The sequence below is a fragment of the Lagopus leucura genome, unplaced genomic scaffold (assembly GCF_019238085.1).
Source record: "Lagopus leucura isolate 7727_CA_CO unplaced genomic scaffold, USGS_WTPT01 Super-Scaffold_100004, whole genome shotgun sequence".
NCBI lineage: Eukaryota > Metazoa > Chordata > Aves > Galliformes > Phasianidae > Lagopus > Lagopus leucura.
This window is the reverse complement of record NW_024962264.1, coordinates 18,660,822-18,677,885: the sequence shown is the minus strand read 5'-3', so window position 1 is coordinate 18,677,885 and position 17,064 is coordinate 18,660,822. Positions and strand designations below refer to the sequence as shown.

General features: G+C 40.1%; 2 protein-coding genes across 5 annotated transcripts in view; one reads left to right on the top strand and one right to left on the bottom strand.

Moving 5' to 3' along the window:
• INTS12 (integrator complex subunit 12) lies at nt 1-16,024 on the bottom strand. 2 transcript variants are annotated; one of them, XM_042871475.1, is made up of 8 exons: nt 15,918-15,966; nt 12,997-13,072; nt 10,096-10,259; nt 8,079-8,231; nt 7,430-7,617; nt 3,915-4,074; nt 2,464-2,616; nt 1-1,048 (listed from the first exon to the last, which is right to left on the bottom strand). In XM_042871475.1, the coding sequence occupies exons 3-8, from the start codon at nt 10,249-10,251 to the stop codon at nt 464-466; spliced, it is 1,395 nt and encodes a 464-aa protein (XP_042727409.1). In that variant the 5' UTR covers nt 10,252-10,259; nt 12,997-13,072; nt 15,918-15,966; the 3' UTR covers nt 1-463. The 2 variants fall into 2 exon arrangements, with proteins under 2 accessions (XP_042727409.1, XP_042727408.1); XM_042871474.1 differs by lacking the exon at nt 12,997-13,072 and having other exon boundaries at nt 15,918-16,024.
• A 44-nt stretch (nt 16,025-16,068) lies between these two features.
• GSTCD (glutathione S-transferase C-terminal domain containing) overlaps nt 16,069-17,064 on the top strand; it is a 59,159-nt gene continuing 58,163 nt past the window's right edge. For all 3 annotated transcript variants that reach the window (XR_006178904.1, XM_042871472.1, XM_042871473.1), the window contains exon 1: nt 16,069-16,110. The gene's annotated coding sequence lies outside the window, so the exon portion shown is untranslated. The remainder of the gene's footprint in view (nt 16,111-17,064) is intronic.

Sequence of the window (17,064 nt, the reverse complement as noted above, 5' to 3'; positions counted from 1 at the left end):
TGTGCAACCTGCAGAGAACTCCATTAACTGCCCAACACAAACAACTCGTAAAAGCTGAAGCATTTTAAGAATCAGAAACCTGGATGAAAGAAAGTGGCAGTGATTTCCCAGATTAATAATACGTTTATTCACAATGCTGAAGGATGACAGCTTAATTTCAATTTGTGTCCACAAATTGTTCTCTTAAATACACCAAAATTCCCAATGCTTACAATTTCACATTCCATTGCTTTGAGCTAAAAACCAACAGCATATAATAGTGAATATTTCTCGAACATACTGAGTTTTCAGATTTATAGTCAGAAGGAATACTAGGATTACCTAAGTTTTACCTCCTGTATAGCACAGATTTGGGACTTCCCTAATTACCGGTTCAGTCCAGTAACTTGGGGATTTTCTTTAATTAAAAGATAAAGGCTGCTGTTTTGCAGATCACAGCCAGCAAGATCAGCAAGCAGCTGTACTACTTCTTGAGTTTCTTTTGAGCAGCCTTCTTCTTGACCATTTGTAGCCTCTTCATTGCATTGAGCTGAGATTCCTGAGAAGTTGGGCCTTTCAGAGAAGCTGACTGATTACCAGCATCTGCTGTGGTTTTGCTTGCGTTGCCCCCGCTGTTACCTGCAGTCCCACTGTTGCCATTCCCACTGCTCACCTGACTGCTGGTGCTTGGCGCAGTACTGCTGGGACTAGGAAGACCCACTTTGCTAACATTGTCGCTACTTACCGAACGACTAAGAGTGGTTTTCCCCAGTGTCAGAGGTGGAGGTGGTTTCAGCTGAACGGGGCTTGTGCTATTGTTAGCAGAAGCTATTTTTGACCCTAGTCCTGTTTTGGAAGCTGCCAACCCCGACAGACCCACGGGTTTCTGGTTATTTGAAGCTGCTGCAGGTTTCCCACCGGTGCTCTGTGCTGTTGATCCCAGTTTGGCAGCTGATGGATTGGCAGAGGAGTTTCTGGCTGCAAAAGCAGCCCATCCTGTAAGGCCACTGGTGGTTGCTGAAGAGGAAACACTTGTACTGGCTGAGTTCCCCGAAACTGCTGCTGAGGGCTAAAATAAATAAATCATTCTTATTATAGCAGCATTTATTTGTATAATGCATCACAGCAGGGTGAGATTGAGCCTCTGTTTTAGTTCTTTATCCAGAAAGACACAGTGGACAACATTTCATCGCTAGTCATTATAGTTAAAAAAAAGCAGTAACAGGAAAAGGATGCAGGCACAGATAACTTTAAATTTCCCAGCCAAATAAAACCAATATCTTTTTTTCCTATACAGGCCATTATATAGCACTGAGATCCCCCCCATAAATTCTAAACACCGGTTTTACCCAAATAACTCCAATGCAGACTTGTGAAGTATAAACAAGGGAGGCAAGCCAGTATCTTTTATTGCTTGCCATTAAGTGGTGTCACTTTTTGACAAGATAACAGATAAAAGAACAGCTCCATAGTAACTAAGTATTGCATTCTTTTCATTAAAGTATAAGCATCAAAACTTTCCTCTTCCCATCTTGGTTCTTAGCAGCCTATACCCACAGACACAGTTTTAAAGAAAGCCATTGGACTTCTTTCCTCTAGTCTTTCCATTCAGGCAGAGCAAAAGACAAGTGTTCTGCAGACGAAGCTTCCCTTGAATGCAAAGCACAGTACACACCAGTTCCCAAACCTCAACCAAACCCCAGTTTTCAGCTGGGGATAATACAAATGTTGACTTATTAAAACCAGAGTCGTACCAGTTTATGGCCAAGGTGAAAAGTTATTCATAAGTGCAAGTGCTTGAGCAAAAGCCATCGTGTCATTCACAACAGTTTCCATCTAAGCAGCACAACTGCAAATTTACCTCTGAGAACATGAATGATTGCTTTGATTCTATGTTACAGGTGAGTTGCTTCAGTAAGCATCACTGTTTGTTAGATGCCATTTATTATGCTGCTTCTGGTTTATCATCCTAACCAACTCGCAATGTATTAAAAACCAAAATTTATTAAATAAGTAGGAAGCTGATATATGTTGTTTCATGTTTCTAAATTAGACCCTACAGGATCAGCTGGATTTCCCTACTGCCATGAGGAGAAGCCTAACTACCAAAATATATGTATGTTACTTGGCCGCAGAGAATAAATATTATCTTTTATAGCGTTCTGAGGACCTGTATAAAATCCTGCTTGTATAAAATACTATTAAGAAAAATTCTCAGAGTAAATTCTGTTCTGTCCTTTCTAACATGAAAATACAGTCAAGAGCTGAATGCTTCAGGGACTTACTACTGAATAGAAGTGTTTCCCCCCACTCTTACGATGCTAATGCAAAAACCACTATGCTATATTAGCACTCAGTATAAACAGTACAGCAGACTACTTGCATTTATTGTGCTTATGAGAAAATGCGGCTAAAAAAAAAAAAAAATAGAGAAATATACATTGAAATGTAAACTTATTGTCTGGAAAATTTATAGTATGTTACCTTCACTTCTGTTCTCTTGAATGCTAGAAAAGTTGTTTGGGTCTCAGGTTTCAATTTAATTTCAGATTTCTTGATCAATGGATCCTTCACAGCTGGTTCAACTGAAACCACAGCTGGAGCTGGTTTTTGAGGTGGTTTTTGTGTCTTTTGAGCCTGAGTGGTAGTAAAAAAAAACAAACAAAGCAAAACTAGTTAGAGCTTCTCCAATACTGTTTTAGGAAAGCATGAGCATTATCATATTGAAGTCTAGCCTTTACAATTTGAAGCTGATAAGAATCTGAGAAAAAAGTAGTAATAAGCTGCAGTTGTGGAGGCCATGTCAAATATGGCACTGGTGATACGGAGTCCAGACAAAAAGCCATATTGAATAGAACTTTCTATTTCAGCACAGAGAGAGGCAATGCTGAAACTCAGGAAATAGAAAGGCACTGGGCCATCACAGAAAGAAGGCAAAGACAGGTGAATTTGAGGAAAACATGGATATGATCCAGTGCTATTGGGAAGTAGACTGTACAAGTCTGCTAAAAAGTCGCAGCAAAAATAAAAGGTAGAATTCATACAAAAACATAAAAAGTTAGAAATGGGGTCACTGAAAAGTCTGGGAAAGTCTGAGTCACTGCATAGGCTATCCATTGCATTAACTGACCTCAAGCAAACACTCTGCTGGGTTCGATGTTCTGATGATCATCCGAATAACCATGTACTTCAGTGAGTAATAACAACTTCTAGGAAAGGATCTTACACTGACTTTTTCTTGTTCATTAGCAGAGATGTTTCAGTAGATAACCACTTGCTAAGTTAGCACAGAATAGCTCCAAAACAGAGCATATTTTCTGCTGTATAAAGGGGCTTGATTGAAAAGAAAATCAGAAGTAGAGATATGTGAACAAAGACGCTTTCCTCACTTTGTTCCTCATGATGAGATGAGAGAGATCTCTGTGGGATCAGAAATAATTACCCTGCTTAGTCAAGAAGTTATCCTGTAGACGAATCAAAAAGGAAGGTTTTTTTTGGGGGGGGGGGATGTGCTCTTTCAGCACTTATGATTTGAACGAAAATTTTTGCTCTCTTGTTGCAAAAACAATCATTCACATCTACACCTATGAAGAAAATCAAAATTGAATGGATATTTGGTAAATACGCACTAAAAAAGTGATCAGTATCACCTAAAATAGAAAATGCTTTAAAAGCATTTACTTCAAGTGAGAAAGAGTCCTGTTTCACACTTCTTCACTCACATTTTGTTTTTAATAAAAGTTTAAGATCATACCCAAATACTCCTTGATACTACATTAAAAAAACACAGTTGCAGCAAGTGAAGCATAGCTGAGAAAAGTGGCTCTCCAACATTCTTCCAGAGATTTCTGCAACCTAAAGAATACTCTCACACAAAAGAAATAACCTGCTCCATTTCAATAGTGCTCAAACTAGACAAAAAAACTGACTCCTACCATTCTCTTCATCTGTCTGGTACAGCGGGCACAGTACCATACAAGTCGAGGATCATTCACTTCCTTGTCTGTCACCTGAGGTTTATGGCAATCCTGGTGGTAGAGATTATGGCACTCCTGACACTCTACAAGCTGATTCCCAGAAATAACTGTCATTTGCCTGCAGATCAAATAGTTAAGAACAGATTATTGGGAAAAGCACTTCAAGGATTATCCAACTGCTGTAAATTTTGCACAGCTTAAGATAAAAACTAAAAATATTTTTGCTTTTGTGAATATTTTCTACCTGTAGCAGATGAGCTACACTGATTTTTCTTCCTATTCAAGTTCTTCCTAATATTTCAGAAATTATTAGATTTTCATGGGAGAACCAACATTAAAAAAACTTCAATATTATCAGACATGCATACATGGCACTTCCTGCTCTTCTGTTTGATTTTTATGTTAGAAACTTAAGTCTCATCTGTCTTTTTCACCTAGAGATTTTACCACTGTTTACTTATTATGACTTTCTCATTACAATAACATCCAAAGGCCTACAGCCTACATTTGGATAATTTTGCTGTAAGCTGTAGAGCAGTACAATTCAAGAACAAACAATTTTGCATTGACTGGTATGAAAGAGTGCTTTCTTCTGAGGAATTTAAAAGCATCACCATCCCAACTCAATTCACACCCAACTACTTTACTGATGTTTTATTAGCTATCCTTCTGGTCCCTACAAACAGACACTTGGAATTGGAGATAATACCAGAATCTTGAAAAGATAGAACACAGAGGATTAACTTGCAGCTCTGCCTTGAAGCAAGTACAAAGCTGGTGATGAAGACTTAATTCTGCTGTGGGTCTCTGGCGAAAGTAATCATGCTGCATCAATGACAAATTAGTGATGTACACATGACTGCGAATGTCTAAATTAGCCAAATATCAGTTTTTTGATGATTTCTTCTTTCAGATGAAGAATCAGGCTATTTAATTGCTAAGCTGCTTTTGCTCATAAGCCCGAGGAGCAGGTACTCAGGTAACCATAGAAACCCTATTTGTAGATGGGTACAGAAAGGTAATACCTTGTTTCTCTATAACAAGAAAAAGAAGTCTGAAAGTCTTGTCTATACAGATATTAGAACACTTTCTAAGGAATACTTCTTTTTCAAATGGGCTACCAGAAAAACAAAAGACAAAACGTTTCTGAAAGTCCACCACCCCATTAGAGATGCAGGAAATTTCAAGAGCCATTTTGTTTATGATTCCTAAATAAACTGGGTAAAAACAAAGCAGTGATGCTTTAACCCCATGTCTTAAGCAAGGAGATTCACTCTATTTCAAAAGTTCTGAAGACAATTGCAAACTAATTAAAAAAAACTTCAACTCTTCATCCTCAGAATCAAGTTAAACCAGTCTTATTCTTAAACAATTTGATAAATAAAAAGCAAAGTTACTCATCTTTTAATTTCAGAAAAGTATTCCTAAAAAAAACATATGGTCACTCTTTCAAAAAATGGGCTTTATTTTTCCCCCCCTGCAAGGTTCACTATCAGCTGCAAACTGCAAGTAATGTTGCTTCTTCACATGACCGAGGATCCCTGTATCTGTTGAATCACTGTTTTCTAAGATCTAGAAGTACTGAAGAGGGTGAGGTTATTCCAGTATTTTCTTTGTGCCTAGTTTGATATAGCAGAACAGGATCTAAGTTAAACAACCCACAGACATCAACTTTCAATATCCCTGATGATTGTGCAGACACATCTCACACTTAGCAAATCTTGACGAAACATTCCACCTCTTTAGTTTCTACATCTATAACAAAAAGGAATAGTTAATCTACAAATGTATTTTTTTGCATTTGTGAACTCACTGTACACAAGTTGATAACACAGTTGTCAACTTTTCTTCAGCAATATAAACCATTGAACTATGAAAAGAAGAACCTCACATACTCTGCAACTGGACATGGTGTTTTCATTCACAACTGTCTGCATATAAATATTACTAGCTGTCAGCTTCCAAATGGTATTCATACCCACATTACTTTACAAAAGCATTGCATACTTCTGTATTTCATATGTTCTGAAGCGTTAGTATTTCAACTCAAGATGTCCAGCCACAGGAAGGGACCTTAGGTTGACAGCTGAGCAGTAAATAGTGGAACGCAGTCCTAACAACTATGCTGAATTTAGAAAGCCTGAAGCATAAGTGTTCTGAAAAACAATCCATCCAGATTAAGTTGGAAACTGAGAATCAGAAGACATCAGGTCCAGCAGTGTTCATGTACAATAAAAACAAATACCAAGTCTTTGAAGATTGCTACCATCCTCTCTAATGAGTTCCCTCTCTATATACTTTTTCCTCTCTCCGGCATCACTTTAATAAGAGCTATTTTACAATCAGTATTGCAGAAAGAAAGGTAAGATTTATTTATTACTTCAGGTATTTGAACTGTTCTCCCTTTTTCAGTGTCTATAACAAAGTCAAACATTTGAGCTAACACATGGGAACAATATGACAGGAAATCTTGTCACTCTACAACTGGTTAACAGTATAATTAGCTGTGAAATGGGAATTCCTCCATGTACCAGGGACAGCTTGAGAACACACTTTCCCATGTGGCTTAAGCTGAGCTAGAATACAATAGTTCTACCAAGAGTCTGGCCAGTCCCGTAAATGCCAGCTACATCTTCCTCCCTGTCCTGATCCTATGTTCTCATAGCCATGCATACATGAGGATAAGTACACTCAGTGAGTTGACTGAAACCCATATCTGCTGAAAAACCTGAGCAGGGAGCTGCTCCAGAGGCTAGTGCATCTGATCACACTCTTACATAACAAGACACCCCTGTCAGAGGTAGGGAAGTAGGCAACAAGGGAAGCTTACAGGAATATAAATCACCTGTGAAACACAATGCTTATTCAAGTTGCCTGATTACATAGTGGATATTCAAAACTATCTTGTTAATTCTTTCACAATTAGAAACACACATCACTTACAAAACATTACTAAGATCCAGTTTTAGAAGCGCTTGATGAAAAACAAAAACCTGTTTTGACTGCAGGACGTAAGATATATTTAGAGAATGAACTGAAAAAACATGGTCACATGTAAAGTAACGTCAAATGATTATGAAAAAAGTGAGCAACACATGCAGAACTCATGCTAATGCCACTAAAAAAAATGTACTCAACTGCTTTTTAGAATGCTGCTTAACATTAGCTATTAATATTTTAACTTGCCTTCCAATATTTAAAAGACAGTATCTGTTATGCTAGGCTTTTCATGTTGTCTGATTTTTTTAATTCTCACTTGCTCTGCTCTAAAGAAAAATCATTTTTACTCATTAAAGGCTCCATTTAAAAAAAAAAAATCTTGTTTGTGAAGAACGCTTACATGCATTAGTAGTTTTGCACACGTACTTAAGTAATTTCCAGAGTACAACCTGCAAGGTAGCATTAATTGAACGCTACAAGGGCAAAAGCCAACTGAAAGCAAATACACAACTGCAATGAAACACTTAACTTACCTGCAAACAACACAGGCCAAACCCATTTCCATAGCAAAGTCATCAGCACTGGTTTCCTCAAAGCTAGATAAATCAGGCATGGATAAATCTTTACTTGTCTGAACGGTAATAGGAGAGGAACGAGCCTCTTGCTTCTCAAGTCTGGGCTTCTTTGGCACATCAGCTCCTTCAGCAGCATCCCCTTTCATCTATGGCAAACACAAAGAATGTGAAAAAGCAGAAAGTTGACGGACCTTCTAAAATGAGAAAATGACTGAAACAATTAAAATGGAAGTATAAAAAGGTGTATATAAAGCACACAGCATACTTTCCTCAGATGCATCTTCTCCGAAATTCTCACAAGTTAGAAACTCAAGTCCACCTTTTGTGCTTCACTACAAGAATCTCAAAAAAGCCTTGGAAAAACCCACATTTCAGGCCGCTACATTTTATTAACTTGTCATCAGTGTATTTAAAGTATTTACAAAATAGTTTTAACTACACCTCAGTTGGATTGCCTAAACAACAACATGATGTGATAAGACATTGTAGGCTATGCACTATTAGCAAGAACAGAGTTACACAGACTACACAGAAAGAGAGCTTTCACTAAAACAACTTCGAATTTGTTAGCCAGGTTATGTTACTAGAGAACAAAAATTAGACTCACCTTATCAGCAGATCTCTTTTCTGTTTCTTTTTTCACCTTTTCTGATGCAGTAGGCTTGCCATTGTTGTTACCAGAAGGCAAACTAGAAGAGGCCTTAGGATCTTGCTTACTAGAAACAGGCTTGGTAACACATACTTTTGGTTGCTCTACTTCCTAAAAACAGAAACAAAAATTGAAGTCAAACCCTACAATCTACTTCCTGTTTTGCAATTAGATCACATGTTAGGCAAACAAAACATTACATAGCACTGTTCACCTGTACATACATTCTTCTAAACCTTTCTTTAGTCCTTTTATAATACATTCACAAATAACTGTGTTTAAACTACAGTTATTAAAATCTCCCTTAATGCTAATCTTCCAGAGGAAAGATTTATGCTAAAAATGTAAGTAGATATGTGCTGCCTCTGGACATCAATGTATCATTCCTTTATGGAGGCAAGTCAATCTCAGTTCATATTCACTTACCAGCTTAATAATTTAGATCTCAACAGAAACTGACAGTTCTTGTAAATGTTGCATTAGCATCAGCAGTGTGTAATAAAAAAAATGAGTGATCAACCACAGCAATGTGTATGAGAATGGTATCCCTCCATCCATACCATCCATGGTAATAAGTAATTCTCTGTTGCATAGTGGGATGAGTTCTCAGCTTCACTTCAGCCCTACCAACTTTCCTGATTTCCTGTTGCATGTAGACAGTGACAATCAGCCAAGCTGCTACTGCAATCAGCTTTCCAAGCCTCTGTGATATTCAGCTCTGACAGAAAGCTCCTGAAAGTCGTAACACCTGCTTTACTACAGAGGGGTACAGTTGTAATTTAGGATTCAGGAATTAACGATTTGCACAGAGAAGAATTAGACTGTGTAGTACAAGCACCACATATGCCACAAGGTAATACTGTCTTTCTGATATTTTGAGAAGTACCTGTAGAAGGAAAATGTCAGTGTGTGTGAATACAAACCATCGTTAGAACATACCTGGCTGATTTATCAACATCCCAAGGGAGAAAACTACCTCATTAACTATATGGCAGTGATACTAGGATGTACCCACATGGTTTTTTTTTTTCATACGCTAATCTCAGATTCAAATATTCTGTCTAGCAGGTGGTTAGTTATTTCCAGCAAATGAAAAGTTATGTATTTCTATGGGACAGCGATGATTTTTGCCTGCAAATCATTTACATTTCAAATCATTTGGAATATTTCCCCTCCCCCCCATTCTCTACAACTTCATCAACCATATTGATAAGAGAGATCCAGTTTTATCAGTTGTTGGCCCTTGAAAGCAATGAAATTGCTTCTGGTAAGTTTTTTGCAATAGCAGGCAAAGTGTCATTATGAGTATCAATAACTATATGTAGGAAAAAGTTGATTCACCTAACTGGTGATAGGGTATCTGCCTACAGAACACTCCTTCTCAGAAGTGGTCCTCATCCAGAAGGCATTCTCCTATTGGAGGCTAGCTCTTACACGAGTTCAGGTAAGGGTGGACCTGAACTGCTTGCACCTATACTTCCTGAGCCAGCCATACCCCTTCACCAGATGCTCAATCATCAGATTAGGCACGACATAACAGTTCCCTTACTTCCCTCAGTAATTAGCTTTTTGTTTAATAATAATCTGGTCACAACAATATCTGCATTTTAAAGAGCTTTTTATCTTTGTTTATAACTGTGTAATTTTGGTTCCCCTTCCTGTGATAGCTACTAAGCAGAATGCTAAAACCAACAAAATACAAGAATTACCATTAAAAAAAACTTGCATTTGCAATATAGTAAGGAACAGATATTACACACGTTTTTTGGATATATCAAGATTTTTTTCCCCCCATTAACTTAACTGAATGCACTATTTTGAAAAAAAGGGTAATGGTGAATTTGAACATTTCATAATTACTCATCATTTTTCCAGTTTCTAATTCTCTTCTAAATCTTCAGCTATAAAAATGAACAAGGAATAGCTGGGGCCATAAAGGCATGTGAAAATGGCCTGTGTTGTCTAATACCAATACCTTCTGAGATGGACGATAACTTGAATCGGCTCCTCTGGCCAAAGACTCATCAAGAAGTGCTTTCAGCTTTTCTGCAGAATCCTTGCTCTTGGAACGCAAGAAGCCCAGGGCTTTCAGAAAAATAGGATCAAGCTCCATGTTCACCGCAGCAGCCATAGTGGTGTCTTTATAGGAAAACAAAGAAAAAGGAAGAACTTTATACATATATGAAGCCTAGGTCAAACGGCACGTAGTTAACTAGAGTGCAAAATATTTTTCTTAAAATAAAAGTTACACTGAATCACAGCAAAGGTAGTAAGTGAATTAATTATCATTAGTAGATGACAGTGAACTTAAAGAGCTGAAGAACTTGAATTTGGCTTCACATTTGAAGGGACATCAACTCTGTTCTTTGGACATCTGATGTTCAGAAATTAAACTCATCATTCTTATGGAAATGGAACAAGAATTTCATATTCTCGATAACCCGGCAATATGGAATACAAATGCAATTAAGTGTAAACTTAAACAAGAGCACCTACTACCTTAATCCTCATTTAGATTTGCACAAGATTTTTAACACATTTGATCATTTAAGAGCAAAGAAAAATATGACCATAAAACTCACTTTTGATAATTCTGAGAATAGCTCCCTGCAACATACAATACAGAGATTCAACACAGCAAGTACACAATTTTTTAAGTATATTGTTATTTTTAAATTTAGTTGAAATAGAGAGAAAAATCTACAACTTGGATGGTTGTTTATCCAAGTTCACTTGTTTTCTCAACTAGTACCTATCCAGAGCTCTAAGAGATACCACAGTGCCTATGGAAATGAAGTGAGGAAAAGCAAAGAATGAATTAAAAGAAAAGTTGCATAGCAGTAGTTACCTGCACTCCAGATCCTTCATCGCTATCCTCTTTAACAAAAGTTGCATCAGAAACTCTGCTCTCTAATTATTAACAATAATAAATTTGAGAAAAGCAGCCAAACATGGGAAGTTTCCTGTTCTTTTCCAAGAACGGATAATTAACAAATCTCATTTGAAAGATATCAGGATACTTTATTTCTTATACAGTGTTCTAGAGAAGTTTTCAATTCTGCTCAAAAGCACTACCCAGACAGGCTTTTTTTAGGCTGAAGCCTCCAAAGTTTTGTCTGAAGAATTTCTTTTGTTATTCAAGGCAATGAACTTTTACCTCTCTCTCTGGCCATACACCAGCAGCAGAAGTCTGCTCCCTCAATGCCTGCCTAGAAGTCTCCAGGAACCTTTATCTCATGCTGGGCTTTCACGAGACACCAGAGAATCAGCTCTACTGATATCATCAAGGAGTTCAACATACAGTAGACTTCATAGGGATTTCATCAATGGAACCAGCAGAGAGTTAAGAAACCTCTTCAAAAGCTCATTCCCTATTCCTTAATCCACTTGTTAAATCGTTTTCCAGTGGCCGCAGAACTTGTTCTACCAAGTACACTGCAGCAGGAACTGCCTCACCACTGATCACGCAGACTACTACAGTGCGAGCCCCATCCACACAATTCAGACTCTCCCTAATGTTTACAGAAAGGGAATTCAATGTGTGGAAAGTACGTATCCACTTGTTTTTTTTTATATATATAAATGCATTTGTCTACATTTAAAATTCTGGCTGCTCTTGAACTCTGTGGTTAAGTTACCATTTCTGTGTTTTGTGAATTTGGCTTCCAAGTTTCAGTGCAACATAGCCTTAAGTTAAGAATGCTACACCCTCCATTGTATAAAAACAGTGGAACAAAGCCAGTAGTTGTAAGAACTTGGAATAATTCTTAATTCCCTCTTAAAAACAAGGAAACAGAAACCCTTTAAGTTCATTTCTGAGGCATCTTCAGAGAGTACATACATGTGTGCGTAAGGAATAGATAGCTTCAACAGTCCTTAGCAAACAATTCAGCATAGTTGTAGAATTTAGAAAACAAGTGTAAGCCCGCTAAATCCACTTTTCCTCTTCTGGAAGATAACACTTCCAAATTACTTTGAGGTCTAGCTTTTTAAAGGCAACTATTGGAAAGTAATTGTTTAATTCAGACATGTTCAGAAGCTTTCTGTATACTTAGTCTTTCATTTGCGCATGAAATTGTGGCAGTTCTTTCTCCTCTCAAAGGTAAATTGTAATAATGTCACAGGCTACCGCAACCAAAAGGAATTTCTTACATGAAGAGAGGGACTTCGTATAGAAAATAAAACATCACACAGAAAAAATACAAGAAGAAAGTATATGATACTTTGTGCAGTGGTTTAATTACACAGCTGCAAGATTAGAGAGCTGTAATATAATCCTTGAATCCACGATAGAAACGGTTCTCCTTGAAGCCGTAAGTGGATAGAACACAGACAAGTTGCAGAGCGGGGTCAAGAATACACATACACACTCTCGCAAGTGAGCATAAAGTCACCAGTCCAGCCCTACAAGCACCCTACTTCAGTTAGCTCTCTGATAGTTCTTCATTGTTTCCCAAGCCTTTAATGATGGACAGAGAACACCACACTGATGATAACAAAGCTGTCTGATGCATCTGTGATTTGTATATGAAATCCTTCTATGATGGAGAACCATCAAGTAACTTCCCAGCATGGTCTACACTGAACAGTTTAAATATCCACAGGAAGAAAATCATTAGTTAATAGGCTGTTCATCTCACAGTGTCTAAGAGTTTTTTTCTGAATCACTCATTTCTAAACTATTTTATTCTGCCAAAACTTACACAAAATTAACCGAGCACTATACGCACAGTCTTTCAACTTAACAGCTACTCCTCCCAGGGCATTAGAGGCCTTTACTGTCCATTGAGTGGCCTGCTAGTATTTCGCATACCTACACATGACATTACAATGTTATTATCAAACCGATTTGTTGTAAATTCAGCTACAGTCATACCTTTCCACCGTCACTGAGTAGGAGGACTTTCACCCACATATCCTTTGCATCTATCTCCAACACCTGCAATAGTTAACTGAGAGCCCAGAAACATGGATCAGCAGCACAGAATAGCTTTCAGCACACTAACCATGTTTATCAATAACTTATTTAATTCACCACCATAAAAAAAAAAAAAATCAATTAATCCTTCATTTTTTTTGTCCTTTAGAATCTTCTTTTCCTCAGGAAGAGGAAAATTCTTCTTTCCTGACTAAATCTAACAACTGTAACAGTGGTAGATCTTGTGTATTTACCAATACCGCCTTTTCCAGATCACTCTCAGATTTAACACAAGTCTTGATGAAATAGATCAAGGAAAGCAGGAAAAGCTTAACTTCCATTTTCAGTTTTTACTTTAGTATCATAACAAGGATTTGATTCATGACAACAATTTCACAGTACCTCCCATGAGGGATATTTCAAAACTCAAGCACTTTAGCAGTCCCGACAACTGCATTAATCAGAACAATTGCATTCATCAGTTCTTATTTATGTGACATCTTTATGTGAAATTCAAAGAATTTCAGAAGATTTGAGTAAAATCTTCCATTATAGTTACCAGTGTGAGTATCCATAACTTTATATCCTATCCTACAGCATATTTTATACCATTATTTCCAATCGATAATTCAATCTATCACAGTAACTTACTAATCTAACATTTCTACGTTACACTATTGTGTAATATTTGCTGCTTTCTACTGCTCATAAACAATATATTGTCTAAGAAACATAGAATACCATGGTTTTGGTTGGGATATAGTTAATTTTCTTCATAAAGGCTGACAGGGTCCTGTGCTTTTGATTTTTCTTTTTTAAATGAAAATAGTACTGATAACAGACTGGTGCTTTAGTTGTTGCTGAGCAGCGCTGCACAGAGCTGAGGACATTTCAGCTCCTGGTGCTGTCCTGCCAGGAGGGGTTGAAGGAAAACAGGGAGCTGTGAGGGGGCAGAACCAGGACTGCCGGCCCAGACCAAGCAGAGGATTGGCACATACCATATGGTATCCTGCTCAGCAAAAAAAAAAAACAACTGGGAGACAAGAGGAGGAAGAGGGAACGACATTCCAAGAGATGATGTTTGTCTTCCCAAGAAACCGTTACATGTGATGACTTCTGCTTTCCTGGAAGTGACTGAACATCTGTCTGCCAATGGGAAGCAGCAAAGGAATTTCTTGTTCTGCCTGCGCATGCAGATTTTGCTTTACCTACTAAGCCATCTTAACTACAAACGAGTTCTCACTCTTTCACGTTTCTGATTTTCTCCCTCACCTAACATGCAGAGAATAAGTGAGTGGCTGCATGGTGCTGCATGTAATGCCTGCTGCATTACACCACGATACACAAGCATTTCGTTTCTAAGAGACCTGCTCAAAGCAAAAGTCAGCCATGAATTCAGACAAGCTTTCCCAGGACACCATCCAGCTGGACCTTCAAAACATAAGAAGACAGAGATCTCACTGCCTCCTTTCACTTCTTTAATTCAAATTGGCACCTCCCCTGTTTCAGATTGTGCTTTCACATAAAAGGAAATACAGGCTCCATTTTATCAATCTCCTCTTAGGTGCAGAAAGGCTTCTTTTTAGGTCTCTGCACACCCCTCCTCAGATGACATTCTCCACTCCTCCCCCCAGTTTCAGAGCTAGCTATTTTGCCACAGACAACAGTCCAGTTGACCAGGCATGACTGATTCTTGGTAGATCCCAAGCTGGTTATCCCCAGCCAACACCTGCTCCTCCCCATACTGCAGTGGCTTCCTTCATAACCTTTCCATGGATTGAAGGAGGGAAGCTGACCAGCCTGCACTTCCCTGGATCGTCCTGCTTGCTCCTTTTTGAGAAGGGACATATGATCTGCCTTTTTCTAGTCCCTGGTGATTTTTCTCAGCCTCGTGACTTCTTGTAGAGAAAAGCAAGTGGCTTCACAATGATACCACCAGAACACAGGTCATCCAGGCCCATGGATTACCAGGCAACCAACCCATGCTTCAGTCCTCTTTTGCAACTTATCCTTGTTGCGGAAACAGAGGCCTCACTGATGAGCCCTGAGGCAAAACAGATTGTCTTAGATCCAATGGGAACAGTTGGTTTCCTTCACAGTACCTGATACAATGCTATATTTTGGTTTTAAGAGAAAAACAATGTCGATAACACACTGATGTCTCTATCTGTTGCTGAGTAGTGCTGTACAATGCAGTGTTTCAGTTTTCTCAGCTGCTTACACTGTCCTGCCAGTGAGGAGGCACACAGAGTTGGAAGTGTACAGAACCACTTTTTTCTGGTTCTCATCCCCATCCCACTGGGAAGAGAAGGAACACATCAGTGGCTGTGCAGTGCTGCTGAGTTAAACCACAACACACACTGAGTATCTGCCCTTACTCATGCTCACTGACATTATAGCACTTGCCCCACTCAGCAGCTGCTCCACATTTAATTTGCGCATTCTGCTCCTGATAATCCAGCAGAAGCATCCCGCTGCCGTTGCCGTTTACTCCTCGTTTTCAATCTAGCTCGCCTTTGATTTTGCTACCACGACCCTCACGTGCCTGGGCAACGTTTACATATCCCCCTTTGCAGCCCGTCGCCACTCACACACACCGCCTACCTCCTCCGCGTACCACCTCGAGCTGCCCGTTTAACTGAGGCCTTCTCCTGCAGTACCACCTCAAATCTACTCACACCGGGCCACCCTCCGGCACCCACCGGGCGGGGCCGGGCGGGCTCACCGAGCTCAGCCACACGCGTTACCGCCGGCCCCGCTTAGGGAGCACGGACGGCCGCTTCCAGCTCCGCCATAGAAGCGCCCACGGGGAGCTCAACGCCCGCCCGCAGGGCCGGAGACGACACCGCAAAGCCCCGAAGTTTCCGCCGCGCTCTCACCTGAAGAGATACGGCAGCCGCCGCCGCCGCTCAGAGCCCTCAGCCGGTACCCAGCGGCCGTTCCGGCTCGCTCCGCGGGCGGGAAGGCGGAGCGCTGCGCGAGTGAGGCGGAGCTGGGCGGGACGCGCATGGGCACACTGTGAGAGGCGGAGCCGGGGCGGAAGCGACGGGGACGTATCGTGCGCGGGGCCGGGTAAGCGGCGGGGAGCGGCTGAGGGAGAGGCGGACCCCGGCAGAGCGCTGGCGGCGACCGGGGGCCGTTTATCGGCTCGCGCGGCGGTGGGCGGGGCGGGGCGGGAGATGCGCGAGGCAGCGCGCGGGAGCGCGCGGGCACGGCGGCCTTGGGAGTTGGCGCCTCGCTGCTGCTTCCCCGCACGGGCTCTCCTCCTGCCGGTCGCCCCGTTCCTGAAGCGCATGCTTGAGCGCGGAGACCCGCGCTGGTGGCGGGAACGCACAATTCTTTGGATACGCTGAAGGATGGCTGGCCCTAAGCTCCCGCAACGCGTTGATAGTCCGGCTGGAAACATAGCTCAGCTTTCCGCAGTTGTCTCCCTTACAGCATAAATATTAACGTCGTGCAAAGTTAAATATTTCCTGGGGGCACCTGTCTTTTTAAATGACTTGTGATGAGCAGCGTATCTCAGATGATGAGTAAGATGTTAGCCAAGCTGATTGTAACACCGAAGGCAAATTCGTGTTATTTATCTTCAAGCTATGTTGCAAAACCTGTGATATATTCATTATTTATGTTCAGCTGGTTTCTGCCTTCCCTTCTTTTAATCGTGGCTACTATTAAAAAGGCCAGTATAGGATAGAAACCCATCTCACAGAATGCAGGCTAATCAGAGAAGGACAAATGCCAGGGAAAAAAAAATAATTATGATTAAATGGGTGAACAATGTTATGTCTCAAGGGTTTTGTTAGTTCCATTCTTTATTTTATTATCACAGAACAGCGGGGGTTGGAGGAGATGTCAAAAGATCATCAAATCCAACGCCCTGATAAGCAGGTTCCCTACAATAAACTGCACAGATTGGTGTCCAGATGGATCTTGAATATCTCCGTAGAAGGAGACAAGCTGTCAGGAGGAAATCTCTAAAGCAAAACGTGGGAGAGAAGTGGGATGTGGCAGGGCGAGAGCCTACAG